This window comes from Branchiostoma floridae, chromosome 3 (assembly GCF_000003815.2).
Source record: "Branchiostoma floridae strain S238N-H82 chromosome 3, Bfl_VNyyK, whole genome shotgun sequence".
Lineage (NCBI taxonomy): Eukaryota > Metazoa > Chordata > Leptocardii > Amphioxiformes > Branchiostomatidae > Branchiostoma > Branchiostoma floridae.
Window position 1 is genome coordinate 9,452,601 of NC_049981.1, and position 15,791 is coordinate 9,468,391.

At 40.0% G+C, this 15,791-nt stretch overlaps 1 protein-coding gene across 5 annotated transcripts in view; it reads left to right on the top strand.

Annotated features, from left to right (window-relative positions):
- LOC118411611 (adenomatous polyposis coli protein-like) overlaps positions 1 to 15,791 on the top strand; it is an 83,676-nt gene that overhangs the window by 39,740 nt on the left and 28,145 nt on the right. For all 5 annotated transcript variants that reach the window (XM_035814073.1, XM_035814074.1, XM_035814072.1 and 2 more), the window contains one exon: positions 7,252 to 7,360. In XM_035814073.1, coding sequence (XP_035669966.1) covers positions 7,252 to 7,360 — 109 coding nt within the window. The remainder of the gene's footprint in view (positions 1 to 7,251; positions 7,361 to 15,791) is intronic.

A 15,791-nucleotide genomic window follows, 5' to 3' on the forward strand; every position in this document is an offset into this window, starting at 1 on the left:
CATCCAGTGGCAGTACTCTTTTTGGTTGTGTGTGTGTGTGTGTCACACCTACATAATATATAACCCAAGGGTCCTTTTGATAGATTTTTATGGATTTTAGTATGTGGGTAGTTTTTGAGGTCCTTAGCAAATACGGAAATCTTTTAGCCCCCTAGCAGTATTTTTAGGTACTGCAGCATTACAGACTGACACCCCTTTCCTGAAAGTATTGTGGTATAGTCCATAGACAGCTTTCTAGAGGAATGAAGTCTTATGGCATAAGCTATGAGAGGGGAATAGCTGAGATTGATAAAAGGGAGGAAGGGAAATGGACTGACCTTTGTATTGGCTAGGCTTCAAAATTTCACGAAAACATTAAATCTTAATTTCATGGAGGCGTGATTATCTTTAATTAGTTGATTATGAAATTTGCAGTTGTCATTCGTAGATCATACATTGCCAAAAAGGCTCAATCTTTATACCGGTATACTCTCTATATATTATATATTACATTTTTTCCTGCCTTTACTTTACCAACATGTTTTACTGAAGAAAAACTTTTAAAGTTATTTATGGATTTATTTGTTTTGAAGGTCATGTGATGGCAAAAAATGGCGGATGCCACTCAAAAACTTTTCAATGTTACTCCATTTACGTCATCATCAGAATAACAGTTTCATTTCCTTACTTTGAATTATTCATAGATTTCTTTGATTTTCTCCGTGGTGCTTTTTATGTGTACATGTTGGTCATGAATAAGAATTGGCTAAATTGAAGATCCAATTTCAAAGCCACTTTGTAACAACATCAAAGCATCTTGTTTCCAATACATCCATGTCAAATGGGAAACAAAGTGAATTGGTATCTAGAAATAACATAGTATATTGTTAATTACTTCTTGATGTATTTTTTTTAAGAAGCCACCTGCATTTGCAACCAGGGAAAGGAAGAGTGTAGATTTTAGTCATAGAGAATGATATTAGATAAGATTCGTAAAATTTTATGTTAGGATTAAAAGATGATATAATTATGAATGAAATGTGAATAGACCTGAAGAATGTTGGTGTACAAATTATTAGTACAGTATACTGTTCCTGTCTTTACACTGTGAATTGCATGCAGTTCTTTTTACCCTTTCTTCTTGTAGTTGTTTCTCACACTGAATCACCAGTATTTGAATGAAGTACTAGTTTCTAAATCACCAAATTACCCACGCAGCTGTAGCAGTCGCCCCACAGAGTTGCTTGACTCACTTATCTTGTGTATTCCAAATTACCTCTCATGTACTAAGTAAAGTGTCCTTGAATGTCAATCGTAAAAGCTTTCAATTTTCTGTGGCAAGGGCTGAACCATTTCTGTGAAATATGGGGCATCAACATAAGGCCTTCTGGCAGATGTATTGAATTTGTTCATAGATTGTAAATTTGTATATACTGCAAATGATAGTAGCGGTAGATTTTGTTAACTTTGCTAAGCAATTTTGTTTGGGGGGAGCGTTTGTGCGTATTTGTGTGCATGTGTGTGTGTATATTTTTTTTTGGGTGGGGGGACTATAAGTATAACTCCAGAAGACCTTGGTAGATGGACTTTATATTTCATTTTATGTAGGTAAGAATGTATGAGAGCTCAAAGTGATAATATTTTGAGCCACCCAGCAGTTTGTTATGGTACTACAGCGGAACTTCTGGTTTTCATGTCTTGTGCCTGAATGAGCTACGGCCATGATTTTTGAAAGCTATTGTGCATTCAATTTGGAACAATTGACACAAGTTTTCACCCCCTATCAGCTTGCTCTTAAACTGCATGGGCATTTTATTGAAAAATCTTTTTACTTTTATTTTGCTGAAAATCTGAAATTCTGCCCTCCCTTTTGTAAATGAAATGGTTTGCCCCTAATCCTGCTGGGGAATTACTGAAAGTGGCTTGTCCCCAAGTGGATGAGAGTAGAGGATGATGAGGTTGTCCATTATCTACAGGAGGATCAACAAAACCAAAGTGCTCATCATTTATATGGACGGACTCAGGGAAGGGATTGGAACAGGATTTACGTTTCAAAAATTCCAAACGTTGTTGTGTCTATTTTTTTAACAAACATATATATCATAAGTATTTTCCTAAATTAGCAAGAAATGCTTGATTAAATAATATATAGAAGTTGAGGTATTTACTTCCATAAACAGGTTCAGTTGTTTGAATCCAGAACTATGGCATGTATTCTACTTCTTTTTCTTGTTACTGTAACGTTACATTCATTTAGCTTTATTTCATGGAAAAAGGCAAAAATTTTGCACTGCCTTAAATGTTATGGTTAAAACAATTCTGTTACAGTTGACAAGAAAGACATATTATTTGTGTCATAAATTCTCTGTCAAAAGATCACCACCAAAAATGTGAAGGTAAAACTGCCGCAAAAATGTTTAGGCTTACAGTATTTTTCTGCACTATGGAGATATGATAAATAGATTTTATAAAAGATAATAGAGAGTTTATTACCTCCCTTCTCCCTTCTGTTTTTCTTCTAACCTGATCAATGTGTTGTCTATAATTATATCTATCCATCAAATAGAATCTAATTTGGTAAGGGTGGAATCTCTCCTTCCTGTTTCCAGCGATAAAGAATGCTTGGATCCTTGAATTATAAATACATGCAGTAATAACAGTCTAAACTGCATATCAAAATGACTAAACTGTGATAAAGGAACAAACAATGAAATTTTGATTTGGTCCATTAATTTTGAGTCCGACCCAAAGAGACAAAGTCTTACAACAGACTAAAGGGACTACCCTACAAGATCAATAAATAAAAACAACGTTCCCAGTCTTATTGTCTTACTTTTTCCCTGTACATTCAAATTCTCCTCCCATGTATTTCTCCCCCCCCCCCGCTAAAATTGTCTTGTACGTGTACATGCAAGTTGGTAAATAAAAAGGCATGATTATTAAAGGCATTACCAATGTACAGTGTATGACTTAAAAACATTTTTGAACATTCAAATCACTAACAGCATACAGCTGAAGACATCAGAACATGTTTGCATGAAGGCACATGCACATAGCTTCCCATACTGAATGCGATGATTTATTAATACATGTATATATATATGCTATAATTTTACTCTGTTAATATCTTTACAAATCCTCTCAGCAGTCCATAGTGATCTACAGTTCATGCCAGGCTTTTGTCTTGCACTGAATGACTTATAATAAAGGGAACAATAAAGCCATTGTGCGAGCGTGACAGTTTTAATGTACTTATAGAGATAAATACAGGGGATGGTTCACTTGCCAGCCACCTGCGTTGTTTGGTTCAAAAGATTTTCGATATTTCAACGTTTAATAGATACGGGCAGGTTAGGGCATGGACAAGTTTATTCAGTGGTTATGTAATTATAAAAATCTATTTTTGATTGAGAGAAAAGAAAAGCTAGCAGTATTGAAAAATGATTACGGAATCTCATACGTCTGTGAAATGTGTGGGTTTTTTTTTTTTCTATATCTTGTTTTACTTTAGAATAATCCCTGTCTATTGGAATATTATGTATAAGATTTTAAAGGGTAGGGAAAACTCTCGACTTGGGTCAATTCCATTTTCTGTCACCTCTCTGGCATATATTTGCCCAACTTTTTGCCTCCATGTTTTTGAAGGTAAGAATGATGCTTTGAGATAAATGCTGTTTCTTTGATTGTGAGTTTCGTGGTTTTGTATTGAAGTTCTTACTAATATAAAGCATTGTAACGTTCGATTAGTTAGGATGCATGTACATTTAGTTGGAATTTGTGACATTGCCAGTAATTTTAGGTATTACTAGGTCTCTAAGCTACTAAGATTTCTCGATTCTGCCATTTTAGTATAATTTTTCTACACATATTGAGTGATTCCAACGATATCTGTAATCGCTTTCTGAGCACTTTGGTTCCAAGTCATTAAGAAAATTTCTTATTTTCTGCCGCAGTGAGGTGTAAAATATTGAGGAAGAAATTTACCCTCCACCAACACTCCATGCATCAGAGGGCTGTCTAATGCAAGGAATTTGTGCCTGATCTCTAAGTTATTAGTTAATGTAAGATCTGGCATAAATGAAGGAGGTTTCAAAGAATAAAGCATCATTTTTTTCATACCTGCCACATATCTGTAGTTGTTTTGTTCCTGACAATACTTCAAGTAATGGTATGCAATCATATTCTTCTTGTGTCACAAGTCGATAGAGTGTTCACCTTGCATTCGGTAGGTCGTGAGTTTTTTTCCTGGCCGAGTCATACTTTAAAAATGGTACATGCTGCTTTCTCTGCATAGCACTCAGCATTCAGTTTAAGAGAATGGAAGTTGAACATACACCTGGTGACTACCAGAGGACTAGCCCCCTGCTGTATTGATTGCACAAAGCTGTGTGGCCCAGGGCTACTGAAACGGAGATGGGCACTGCCCTATGCGCCATCAGTCACGGGAAGGACTCTGACTTTTTGATTGGGACTTGCTTGGGATTGGAACCCAAAACCACAAGGCCACTATGCATTCTTAGATAAACTGATACATTGAAGCCTGTGTTTTGTCAAAACGGTGATGGTAAACAGTATTTTCCCTAGCTCTGCCCGACGACAGATTGTCCCATTATCAAATTGGTCGTGAACTTGGTTGTCGTGAATAATTAACGAGGGCACAGAACAGATTGTGCGCTCACGGCTGTCTTCACTCTGAGAAATGTGCCATGCCACACCCTAACCCCACTGGGTGTGGACACCTGGGTTTCTTTTACACACAAGTTCACTGACATACATGTATGTATAATGTGTAAGGCCACAACAAATTATTCCTGAATATTGGTTGTCTGACATTTTCAAATGGATTTTGGGTTCAGTTATGTTAAATAACTTGAATGAATAAAAATTGTTTAACCTTAGACAATGTACTTTCAGTATGACAGCCATAGAGTTGTCTTTGCTTGGATTACTTTTGAGAAAATGTATTTTGTTTTAAGAAAAATTCATGTTTTGAAAGTTTAACAAATATTTACATTTGTGTTGCCTTATATATATACATGCATATGCACATTACACAGACTTACTTAATATTTCATATACCAAAAAGTTAAACTGATATGCAAGGGAACAATGCCATTAAGAGAAGTTATATTATGAAGTTCAACACAGATGTACATATAGATACCATCAGAACCACATCATTTCTGTAAGGTGGGTAAATTTCATGAGCATTTTGTATAGAGAATTGGGGAATTATTGATAACCATACTCTTTGGTGTTGAAATGACAATGGAAGCCATAGGTGTCTGGTTTTGATAATAGCATAAAGAACATGTATCATTTTATGATCAAAAGGCCCATTGTATATTCACTTGTACGTGTTTTTGCATGACCAGTTCTGAATGCAATGTAGTGGTAAACATATCCATAATTAGAATGCCCCTGCACTTCTATAGAAAGCTACTAGGAGGCCCAAACTTGTCACATACTACTCAGGAACAAAAGCTACCAACTACACCGAAGTTGTGACTATAAGTTTAACATGTCCAAACAAGGGATACAAGAACCAGAAGTCCTGCTGCAGTACTAAGGAAAGTTGCCTGGGGGTCAAATTTAGTCACGTCTTCCATATGTCAAGACCACTGTACATATACCAAATTTCATACCAATCCATCCATAGGTTCCTGAATTATGCTGTTCAACCAAACTCAATTAAAGCCCTGCTACCCAAAACACAGCCTTTTTGTCAATGGTAATAATTATCAATATCAGATTGTCATGCCATTTTGATGTTGCAGGATTGTCAAGAACGCTGTGACAGAACCAACCACTGACAAGCATCAAGTACTGTCTTTTCAATAACAAAACAGATTAATAAATGGGACACCTGCACAACTATGCCAGCATTTTCCTTACTTTGCGATTGTACGGCGATTGTACAATGCGAGTGGCCGGGCCCCAAACAATCAAGTTATAAGGAATAGTACATGATATAAGGACAAGGATAATTATATTAAACTAAATCCCCTGCCCCTCATAATCTCTACAGTACTTAATAACATTGTACAGTTATGGTAATGTCATGAAGGTCGCTCTTTGCTTCCACGCTGGCATATAACTTATAAGGAACACGCCAGAATCAATACAGTACAGGAGTCAGTCTGTCGACGGCCAGATTGCCCCGTGTATGCCTCATTAGTATGCACAAGCAGGCGTAGCTTTCACTGGTCCTGACAATACATGGAGGTGGGATGTATGCCTGACAACTAGGCAGGGAGTGTGGGCTCACTTACAGACTGGGTAGGGCAAGGTTTGTAGAGGAGAAAAGGTTACGTATATTCAGTAGGGTTGTGTCCATGTCATTTGGTGGTTATTGAAGGTCATTGTCACAGGGGTACGTTTGTATATGTGTGGAATGCTTAATGCTTTTAGGGCATCGACTTATGACAAAATGTAAATGAGACTGATCCATTATTTAGTCCAAGTGTACATTATCATGGTAAGGCTACATCTGTGTCATGTTGATTGTGAAATATTCATATCACAATTTTGTGATTATTTCTTTACAAATAAATGTAGTACTAACGTAAATCTAAAAGAATCCAATATTGTTATGTCCTATATCTTATTAAGACAATGTCATGTAGTAGGTCGTCGCCTCTATGTGACTGTTTACTGTATTACAAAGGTTGTAAAATGTTCATTTCAAATTAAGTTGTATGTTCATTTTTTCTAACCTACATGTATGTACTTGTAGTGTTGTATGGGTCATTTGGTGTACTGGTGTTTAATATTGCCATATGTAAGGTTATTAGATAGATCTGGGTCAAATTTTGCATAATCCAGAGCAAAATTATGTGTATGTGTTCATGTACATGTACATGTTGTATGTGGATGTGTATACTTTGTGTGTGTGTCTGTGTGTGTGTGTGTGTGTCTGTGTGAGTGTGTGTATGTGTCTGTGTGTGTGTGTGTGTCTGTCTCTGTGCGTGTGTTTGTGTCTGTGTATATACTATATGGAGAGGGGCTTCTACATTTTTGCATCTGTACACTGTTACTGTATAACATTAACAGGAGTAGTATAATGTGTGTAGTATTTTTGTCAATTTCTGTTAGTACCAAATAAACACTGTCTGTTTTTCCTTCTTTCCATAATCAACAAATTATTATCACATAAAAATAGCAATATTTTTTGTACAATTTGCAAATGTGCAAATACGGGACTCTTTTATGTATATATATTGTAAGGGTGTCCATTTTTGCTAACAACATCTTTTCCCTCCATATTTGCAGAGCTCGGTTGCTACAGGAGATAGAGGTAGAAGAGAGGGAGAAGGAGCTGTACTACACCAAACTACAGAGTCTCACCAGCAGGATAGACGTACTACCCATCACAGAACCGGTCAGTACTGCTTTCTTTGTTTACTTGTTTGTTTATTTGTTTGTCATGTTTACCTTCGCAGAAGGGAAACAAAAGGTCAATGACCTGGATAAGATATGGCTATCATTGGTTAAGGAACAGAGACCATGTCAACATGGTGTTCAATTACATAATATAGCAAGTGGCAGGACAGAGCTGGAGGCTGCTCAACAACTTATGAATGTGTTTGAGTAACAATAAACAGATGAGACCATAGCTAGACCATATGAAAGTAAACATTAAATATTTGCCTGCAAATACACATATTTTTAGTTTGTTTCTTGTGAATTAAGTTGCAATTCTTAGTGCAGTCCAGGATTCTTGAAAAAACAAAAAGGTAAAGGTCTCAAAGTCTTTTTGAGGCTATAGAGGTAGTGGATTGTTATCCACTGTGTCAAGGGCACAGTATTGGTAGGCAGAGCCCAACTAAAATCAGGTACAGTAACTGTTTTTACACCTGCCTGGTTGGAGTGAGGAAAGTCATACATAAAGTGCCTTTCCCTGTTCCCAAGAGAATAACATCTAGCCAGGAACATCAGCAATTGACCTGTGACCTCTCTATCCTATGCCAATAACATAACCGCCAGTCGTAGTACTTATAGTTTCCCCGCTGGTAATACAGTACTACATGTCATTGAAAGATTACACATCAGGAACTTTCTATTTGTCTTGATTAGCAATATGACTTTGGTTATACATCATCAGGAACTGTCCCTTTTTTGTAGTTAACAATACGACTTTGGTTGTTGTAAGATGGTGCATCAGGAACTGTCCCTTTGTTGTAGTTAACAATGTGACTTTAGCTGTTGAGAGATGGTGCATCGGGAACTGTCCCTTTGTTGAAGTTAACAATGCGACTTCGGTTGTTTTGAGAGGTGGTACATCAGGAACTCTCCCTTGTTGTAGTTAACAATGTGACTTTGGTTGTTGAAAGATGGCACTTCAGGAACTGTCCCATGATTAAATATGGCACCCATGTCAGTAAACTCATTCAGCCATATTCCCATCTGTTACCCTTCTAAAGCCCAACGCGGAGGTCCAAGTTGATTGGAGTATCGATCAGCAATACATCTTTTCCAATATCGAAAACTGTCCTCACGATTTTCTTTCAATCATTTCATTCTGAGAAGTCAAATTCTTTTTATCGTTGATGCCCTAGCTGCATGTGGATTTCACTGATTGAATTAAATATCAATTTTGTTGAAACGTTGCACGGACTTCAGTTGCACGGGATGAGCCATTATCCCAATAACGTTTTAGCGTCAGAGACGCAGACGCGTTCGCAATCAACATCACAGGGCAGGGGGCCACGATGAATATTAAGCGTTTTCCCGCGAGTGAGTCACTCTGGCGTATTCTTAGAAAAGCAATAACAGGGGGCGTATCATACACTCACACACGTATATAAGGAACGGCGTGTGGTTTATTCACCGATACCGCACACATGTCGACGGACAAAATCATGCGGATTAAGGTACGTGGTGGTAACAGCTACAAGTTTTCGTTTGAAACGATAGCTGTGTATATTTTCCCACGGTAGCTCTTGTAGGTTAAATGGGTATTGATGTTTGTATGTAATATTTGTTGACAGCAGAACACAGGCTGAAGTCAATTTGTGTTGCAAATTATTCTATTTTCGTGATGCCAAGCAGAGATAGCCTGGCTCCGCTTCTAGAGATCCCCATCATTTGGGGAGGGTCAAATCATGTTTCCACTGGCTTGCAGGACCTGAAATTAGATTTGTTCATGTAATAGAGTTGCCGACTACAATTTTGCAATCAAAATAAGAAAATATTGAATATAAACGGCACAGGCACGGTGCAGAAAAAATAGAAGCTTGACATTGGCATTTGATGGTACATATAGAGAAATAAGCAGTGGACCATATTTTGTATTCAGTTTGCTGACTGCAATTTGTAATGAAATTATACGACAAAATATTGGAAAAATCAAAAATAATGCAGGGTGGAATTGAGATATTAGCTATAGCTAATATTAGCTAACATTTCCACATTTTGTATTCAGTTTGCAGACTGATTTCTTTGATTTATAAAAAATGACATAGGATTGGAAAATCCGACACAAAAGGTCAAATACAAGCAGTGATGTTGGTATTCTATAGTATAGCAATGTTAAGAGTCTGTAGCAGCTAAAATTGCAGCTACATGTAACTACTTTTGCCCCCGTGTTTGTGTACAGTTTTCCTGACATTCAGCTTTTCTGTTGTGTACTCCGATTTTTTCCCCGCAGACTTTAATTTCCCAAACATAGTTTCGAGCCCTGGTCAAAGTCATGGTGGCCTGAGAGTAATACTCTAAGCAATAAATAGATAATAAAAAGGCCACAGATAGAACATTGTATTTAGTATGAATTGCAGATGCATTGTGGAGCTGACTGTACAGTTTTATGGCATTGATTTTTGTCCGCCCCACCCAGTACCCTGATAAGCGCTTAACCAAGCCTGGGGTTATTTCCTCCCTGTCTAGGGGTCTGTCCGCAATGTCAAAATCATTTCTAGACATCATCAATTTCTGTATATATCTGGTACCTCTGTGAAAAGGAAGGTACTGTAATCAGTTGTGTTGTGTTCGTTTGTTTGTAGTCATCTGTGTCTGCAGTTCCCTGATTGAACTTTGAATGCTAAGCATGTTGCTAACATTAACAGGAAGTTGGGTCAAAGGTGACAGGAAGTAGAATTTTCCCAGGATCCTCACACAGTGTTTTATCCATAGTCTACTTTAGACATGTTGTGACCATAGCTTGTCCAGAATGCGAGAAATCAGAACAAAACAACTCTCCAGAAGGTCCCCATCAAGACCTACACACATACCAAATATCAAATTATAATTTATATACAAGATACTTCGGCACTCTCGAACTATCGTGTTAACAGACACACACACACAGACATTACTGAAAACATAACCTTCTGGCAAAGGTAAATGTATATTTTTCTCCCTCCCCCCTCCCCTTAGGGGATAGGATAAGGAATTCCACAGTACAGTATGTACATGTACTTTACATGTGCACACTAAAGTCTCCTTGTCGAAGGTTGTGGTTTAATTTCTCACACGAGACGGTTCCGTTAATTTGTGGTCAGCAAGGCACACCATCAATCTGTACCATCACGTATTTGGCGTCTGACATGGGAAGGTTCCATCTCTGTTAGGGTAGGGTAGGACACACCCTTTAATGGCTGACTTGCCCTACACTGTATGATGTATGTATGTTATGTATGTATAAATGTATGTATGTATGTATAAATGTACAGCTCCAAGCAGATGTTGGTTGAGGTTAATATGTTTTCCTAGCAAACCTTCTCCTGTGATTGTGATAGGCCCTTTCTGACCAAAAAGATGGCGGTTAAAAAGCGTATTGAATTTAAATTCCAGCAACATCTGATTGGAGATAACATCTTTTTCTGTAAAATGAAGAATTTTGTAGGTGAGTGTTTTAAACCATAGTTGACGTATTTGCGAGGCGATCAATAAGTTATCAGCCTAACCCAGAAATTGGGTGCTCCATTTTCGGGGCACAAATATTAGTGTAATGAAACCTTTTGTTTCACACCAAATTTCATGTCATTGCAGTCATTACTTTGTGGACCTTCGTTTGGAAATCAGTAGGCAAGTGGTGAGAAAAACAAGAATGAACTGTGTCATGTCATAATATCTATGAAACACTGTTTGTCAAATAGAGAAATACAAATAGTCCCTACCTACTGACCCTAATTTTTTCAGGGCCACAATCAGAAGCACAATCAGCATTTTTTCCTTGGCCTTACCAACATCACCTGCTGTATTCTAATATAGATTTGACCATTAATGACAGATTTCCACGCTCATTTTCCTAAGGACGGTAAGCCTCATCGAGGTTGAGTGCTGTTTGATCCTGTGACTTTTTGAATAGTTCCCCAGGGTGTTATATGGCCTGTGGGTTAATGCTGAGATGTGCATTATATGTACAGTACTCATGTAGGGTGTGGTACATGTACAAATGTATGCAGAGGACTCAGAGAGCTTTAATGCTGAAAACAGATTTATTCCAGCAAGCCTATACGACAATGCTAAGTAATTTGTACCACATTGCAGCAAATCTTGCACCACGGTAGGATGCTTTACAGTATAGAGTAATGCCTAGATAAGTGGTGAACCTTAATGAATACCATATAATGCAATAGACTGTAACTGGACAGTTGTTCAGTACCAAGGACTGAACTACTGTAAATGCATTTCAGTTTGTGGGGATTTAACTTCACATTGGAGAGAAAATGAAGTGTTTGCAGTGGTTCTGAGTTTGCAGAAGTGATATAATAGTCACAATACAGTGAGGGAAACTCCAGACAGCCAGTTGGAAGCCAGCTTCTAGTGACTTTACAAGGATGCTACAGGCAGACACAATAGTAAATGGATACAACAAGCAACAGAGAGCTTAACACTAGTGGACAGTGAAAGTGTTTTCAGTACCAGGGACAGGGAAAGTGTTTTCAGTACCAGGGACAGGGAAAGTGTTTTCAGAACTAAAGACAGGGAAAGTGATTTCAGTGCTAGGGACAGGGAAAGTGTTTTCAGTACCAGGGACAGGGAAAGTGTTTTCAGCACCAGGGACAGGGAAAGTGTTTTAGCACCAGGGACAGGGAAAGTGTTTTAGCACCAGGGACAGGGAAAGTGTTTTCAGAACTAAAGACAGGGAAAGTGATTTCAGTACTAGGGACAGGGAAAGTGTTTTCAGTACCAGGGACAGGGAAAGTGCTTTCATCACCAGGGACAGGGAAAGTGTTTTCAGCACCAGGGACAGGGAAAGTGTTTTAGCACCAGGGACAGGGAAAGTGTTTTCAGCACCAGGGACAGGGAAAGTGTTTTCAGTACCAATGACAGGGAAAGTGTTTTAGCACCAGGGACAGGGAAAGTGTTTTCAGCACCAGGGACAGGGAAAGTGTTTTCAGCACCAGGGACAGGGAAAGTGTTTTAGCACCAGGGACAGGGAAAGTGTTTAGCACCAGGGACAGGGAAAGTGTTTTCAGCACCAGGGACAGTAGTCAATCCCGCGTCACTATAGCTTTCTGTTCAGGTTGAGATATGGCTGGTAATATGGGCCCTAGGCCGAGGCCTGAACAGGAGCAAAGTGGTACGCGCGGATGTCATCTGCCGACTTAAGGATCCGCATTCTCGGTTTTGTTTTGTGTTTTCCTTTTCACCTAAGCTTAAAGCGTGGCTAACTACCGTTAACCAATTGCATCTTTCCCGCTCCCATTCAAATGCTAAGCGCTGTCGGCGATTCATGATTCACTCCTAGAGTGCAGCTGATCACCTCACTACCACATATTATATATACAACACACATCTTGCTATTCAGGTTTCTACACAGAGAGCTTCATACCAAGTACCCGCTATGCGAAGGTCGGACTATCGGCCAATAAACACAACGTATACCACGTCCAGTTGTATTGGCTATAGCATGCTATTCACAGACACTGCAACGGAGCAATCTATTGAGACTGTTTCTATACCTATCCACAGTATCCATATCCATTAGCCATTGTTGGCTGTCCAGAAATTATCAGCCCTACTAAGTCTACTGTTGACTGGATTTACCTAACGCCGGGCTTTCCTCTTCTTTTTTTTTTTTCTTTTTTTTTTTTCCAACTTCCTCCAATTGTAGCCCTAACCCCTTATATCGCACTATGGCTCACCTTTCCTATCCCTGCCCCGTGCCCCAGAATGACATGTGGGGGGTGTTATCTCTCAACCCATCCCACAATGCTATAGTGGACTCGGGATAGTAGTCAATCCCGCGTCACTATAGCTTTCTGTTCAGGTTGAGATATGGCTGGTAATACGGGCCTCCACCCTACAACCCTATCTATCGCTTCCAAACCTCATTCTTTATTCCCCTTTCCTCCAATACTTACAATATTTACTCCTCTCCCTTCTATCTGTCTTCCTACCCCGTTCACTTTTACTCTCCCTCACCTCTCGCTGATCCAGCCCAGGTACCCAACACGTCAGACGTGTACATGGGCGTATACCTACACGTTATCCCTTGGGTTGTTTCTTCTGTCTCTTCTGTCTACATGTGCCGAGTGGTGTCCCAAGTTCTACCGGACGGGTATTCTTACCTAGTGTGTAATGTGTCTTGATACCGTTCTGATGAGCATCTCTGATGACCTGTGTTGTTTCCTCAGCATCTCAGGCAGCGATGACGTCGGTCCATCATGTGTGTCAAATCCTGCCCGGCCAAAAGCAGCATCAGACGTGGACCCGGTCGGGCTGGCTCCTCCCAGGTCCCTGTGGATCAGGCTGGCCCCCTAGTGGCGGGTCACATTCCGTTTCCTGGCGGTACTCATATGACACCCTGGAAATTCTGTTAGGCACGTGCCGTGCTGTAAGCCACTTCAGAAAGTACTAGGGATTTCATTTCCCCTTTGGAAATGGTTATACTCTTATGGGAAAATGCAGGGGTCCCCCTGTCCACAACTGCGGACTCAAAGAAGATTCAGTCGCTTGTGTGACTGGTGATTGCAGATAAATACTACCGGAAGTATACGCTCACAGTGGTGAACCCATGATACCTAGATGTACCCTGTCCGCTGTTCTGTCCGCTGGCAAAAAAAACATGTAACAGGTTGTTGAGCAAGGATTGTTATGTCATGGAATGTTATGGACTGGCATGTCCATACTTCCTTCTGTCTCTTTCAACATCTCTGAACTGTACCACATTGGCTCAACGTTCGCCTTTGGCTGCTTTACTAGTAGTTACCTTGCAGTGTTTTCGTAAGGCGTGTATCCATGCCGATTTTGTCACTTTAATAATAATAATGACCATGTCAGCGTCGCAGGGCTTAATTTGGCCAACTCAGCCACTATGTTGTCCCCAAGTTCCCGGTCAAAATACCGCTACACCTGACCTGCTTATTAGTGTCCACCCCGGCAAACTCATTACCCAGCGTGTGAGGCCGTAAATCACCCTACCAGGTACCTCCGTGTGTGTCTTGTCACGACAGTGGACAACACAGGCAGAGCGGGGCTGTTGTGGCGAATTTGACTGTGGTCGAGAGACAATGTCCGTCTCCGCAGTTGTCTTCCTTGCATGACAGCTCGGTGACAGCAATCAATAGGTTTTTTTTTTTTTTTAAAGCTATGCCATACCCAAAGTAGATCAACACAATTTTTACCAGTTGTCAATATGATGTAAGTAGAAGCCTTCATCACTGGGCCTGAGGCTGCCCTCTAGTCTTTCGCCATGCATGCCCCCGCAATCTCTGCTCTTATCTCTTATGGAAGTGTTCTGAGCACTGACTTTTCTACGTGTCTCGTGGCCATGCTGGGAATTCCATATCTTGATAGCTACTTGTCTGCAATTCGTTGCTGCCACCTGGGTCATTTGAGACCACTAATGATCCCCTTTCTCAGGTGACACAATACCATTTGTAACGAGAAATTCTGCTTCTTTCCCGTCGCACCAGCTTATACCTTCGCTGAGGTTCAAATGCCATACGACCGTTCGATCCAGGTTTGTCTTGCTTGTTCCACCACACTCCGTGTGGAATGGAATTCATGAAAATAATGGGGAAACTTTGGGGGTAATCTATTACTTTGCGGGATTGGCAATTCCTGCATGGCCGTTTGACACACACACATCACGAACGTGCACACCAGAGTCAGTGCGCGTGCACTCAGTCCCTGGAACTGTCAGTTCGGTGCTCCTGGCGTTGTACCCGTCACATTGTCAACGATCCTTCGGGTATGCTTCGCGATCGCTGGAAGGTCGGCCGAAGTTTAGGTTGACAAAGGCTCGCGCGCATTCATCGCCCGAAGACCGTCCCTGTCATATTTGAGCAAGGTTCAGCCCACATACTCTTGGAGTTACAATGTCGAAAATTACTCGCTGGGTCAAAACACTCTATTATATTTGAAAACCAATGGTGAGCCTCGCGGGCGAAACTCAAGCGTCGTACGTCATCTACATTTTGTAATTTGTAACCAATTGTCAATAAGTCAGTCACTACTCGCTCGACAACTCAAAGCCCTGCGGTCTCAAAAGATCACAAATACTCGCTGATGTTAAGAACCAGTTTCTGTGAGCAGCGAGTATCGGTCTACTCTTAAAATCGCAGACAGTTTTAAAATCCCGCACAGGGGTATCATGCAGCTGTTCGTAGCTGCCATCCAGTTGTTAACTTATTGGTAAGGTGCTCTCATCCTGTAATGCCTGTTAATGGTGATATGCACCCAGAAATGTGTAAACTTTAATTCTCTGTCTTGTGCGCTTGGTCGGTATATTGGTATGGGGATGAAAACCCTTGCTCATTGCTGTCACACATAACGTACATGTCGCACTGTCACACACCAAGATACTTGTGTAAACCCCGCATGTTGGTATAATGTAAGCTCCCCATGTTCTCCCCCGTCGA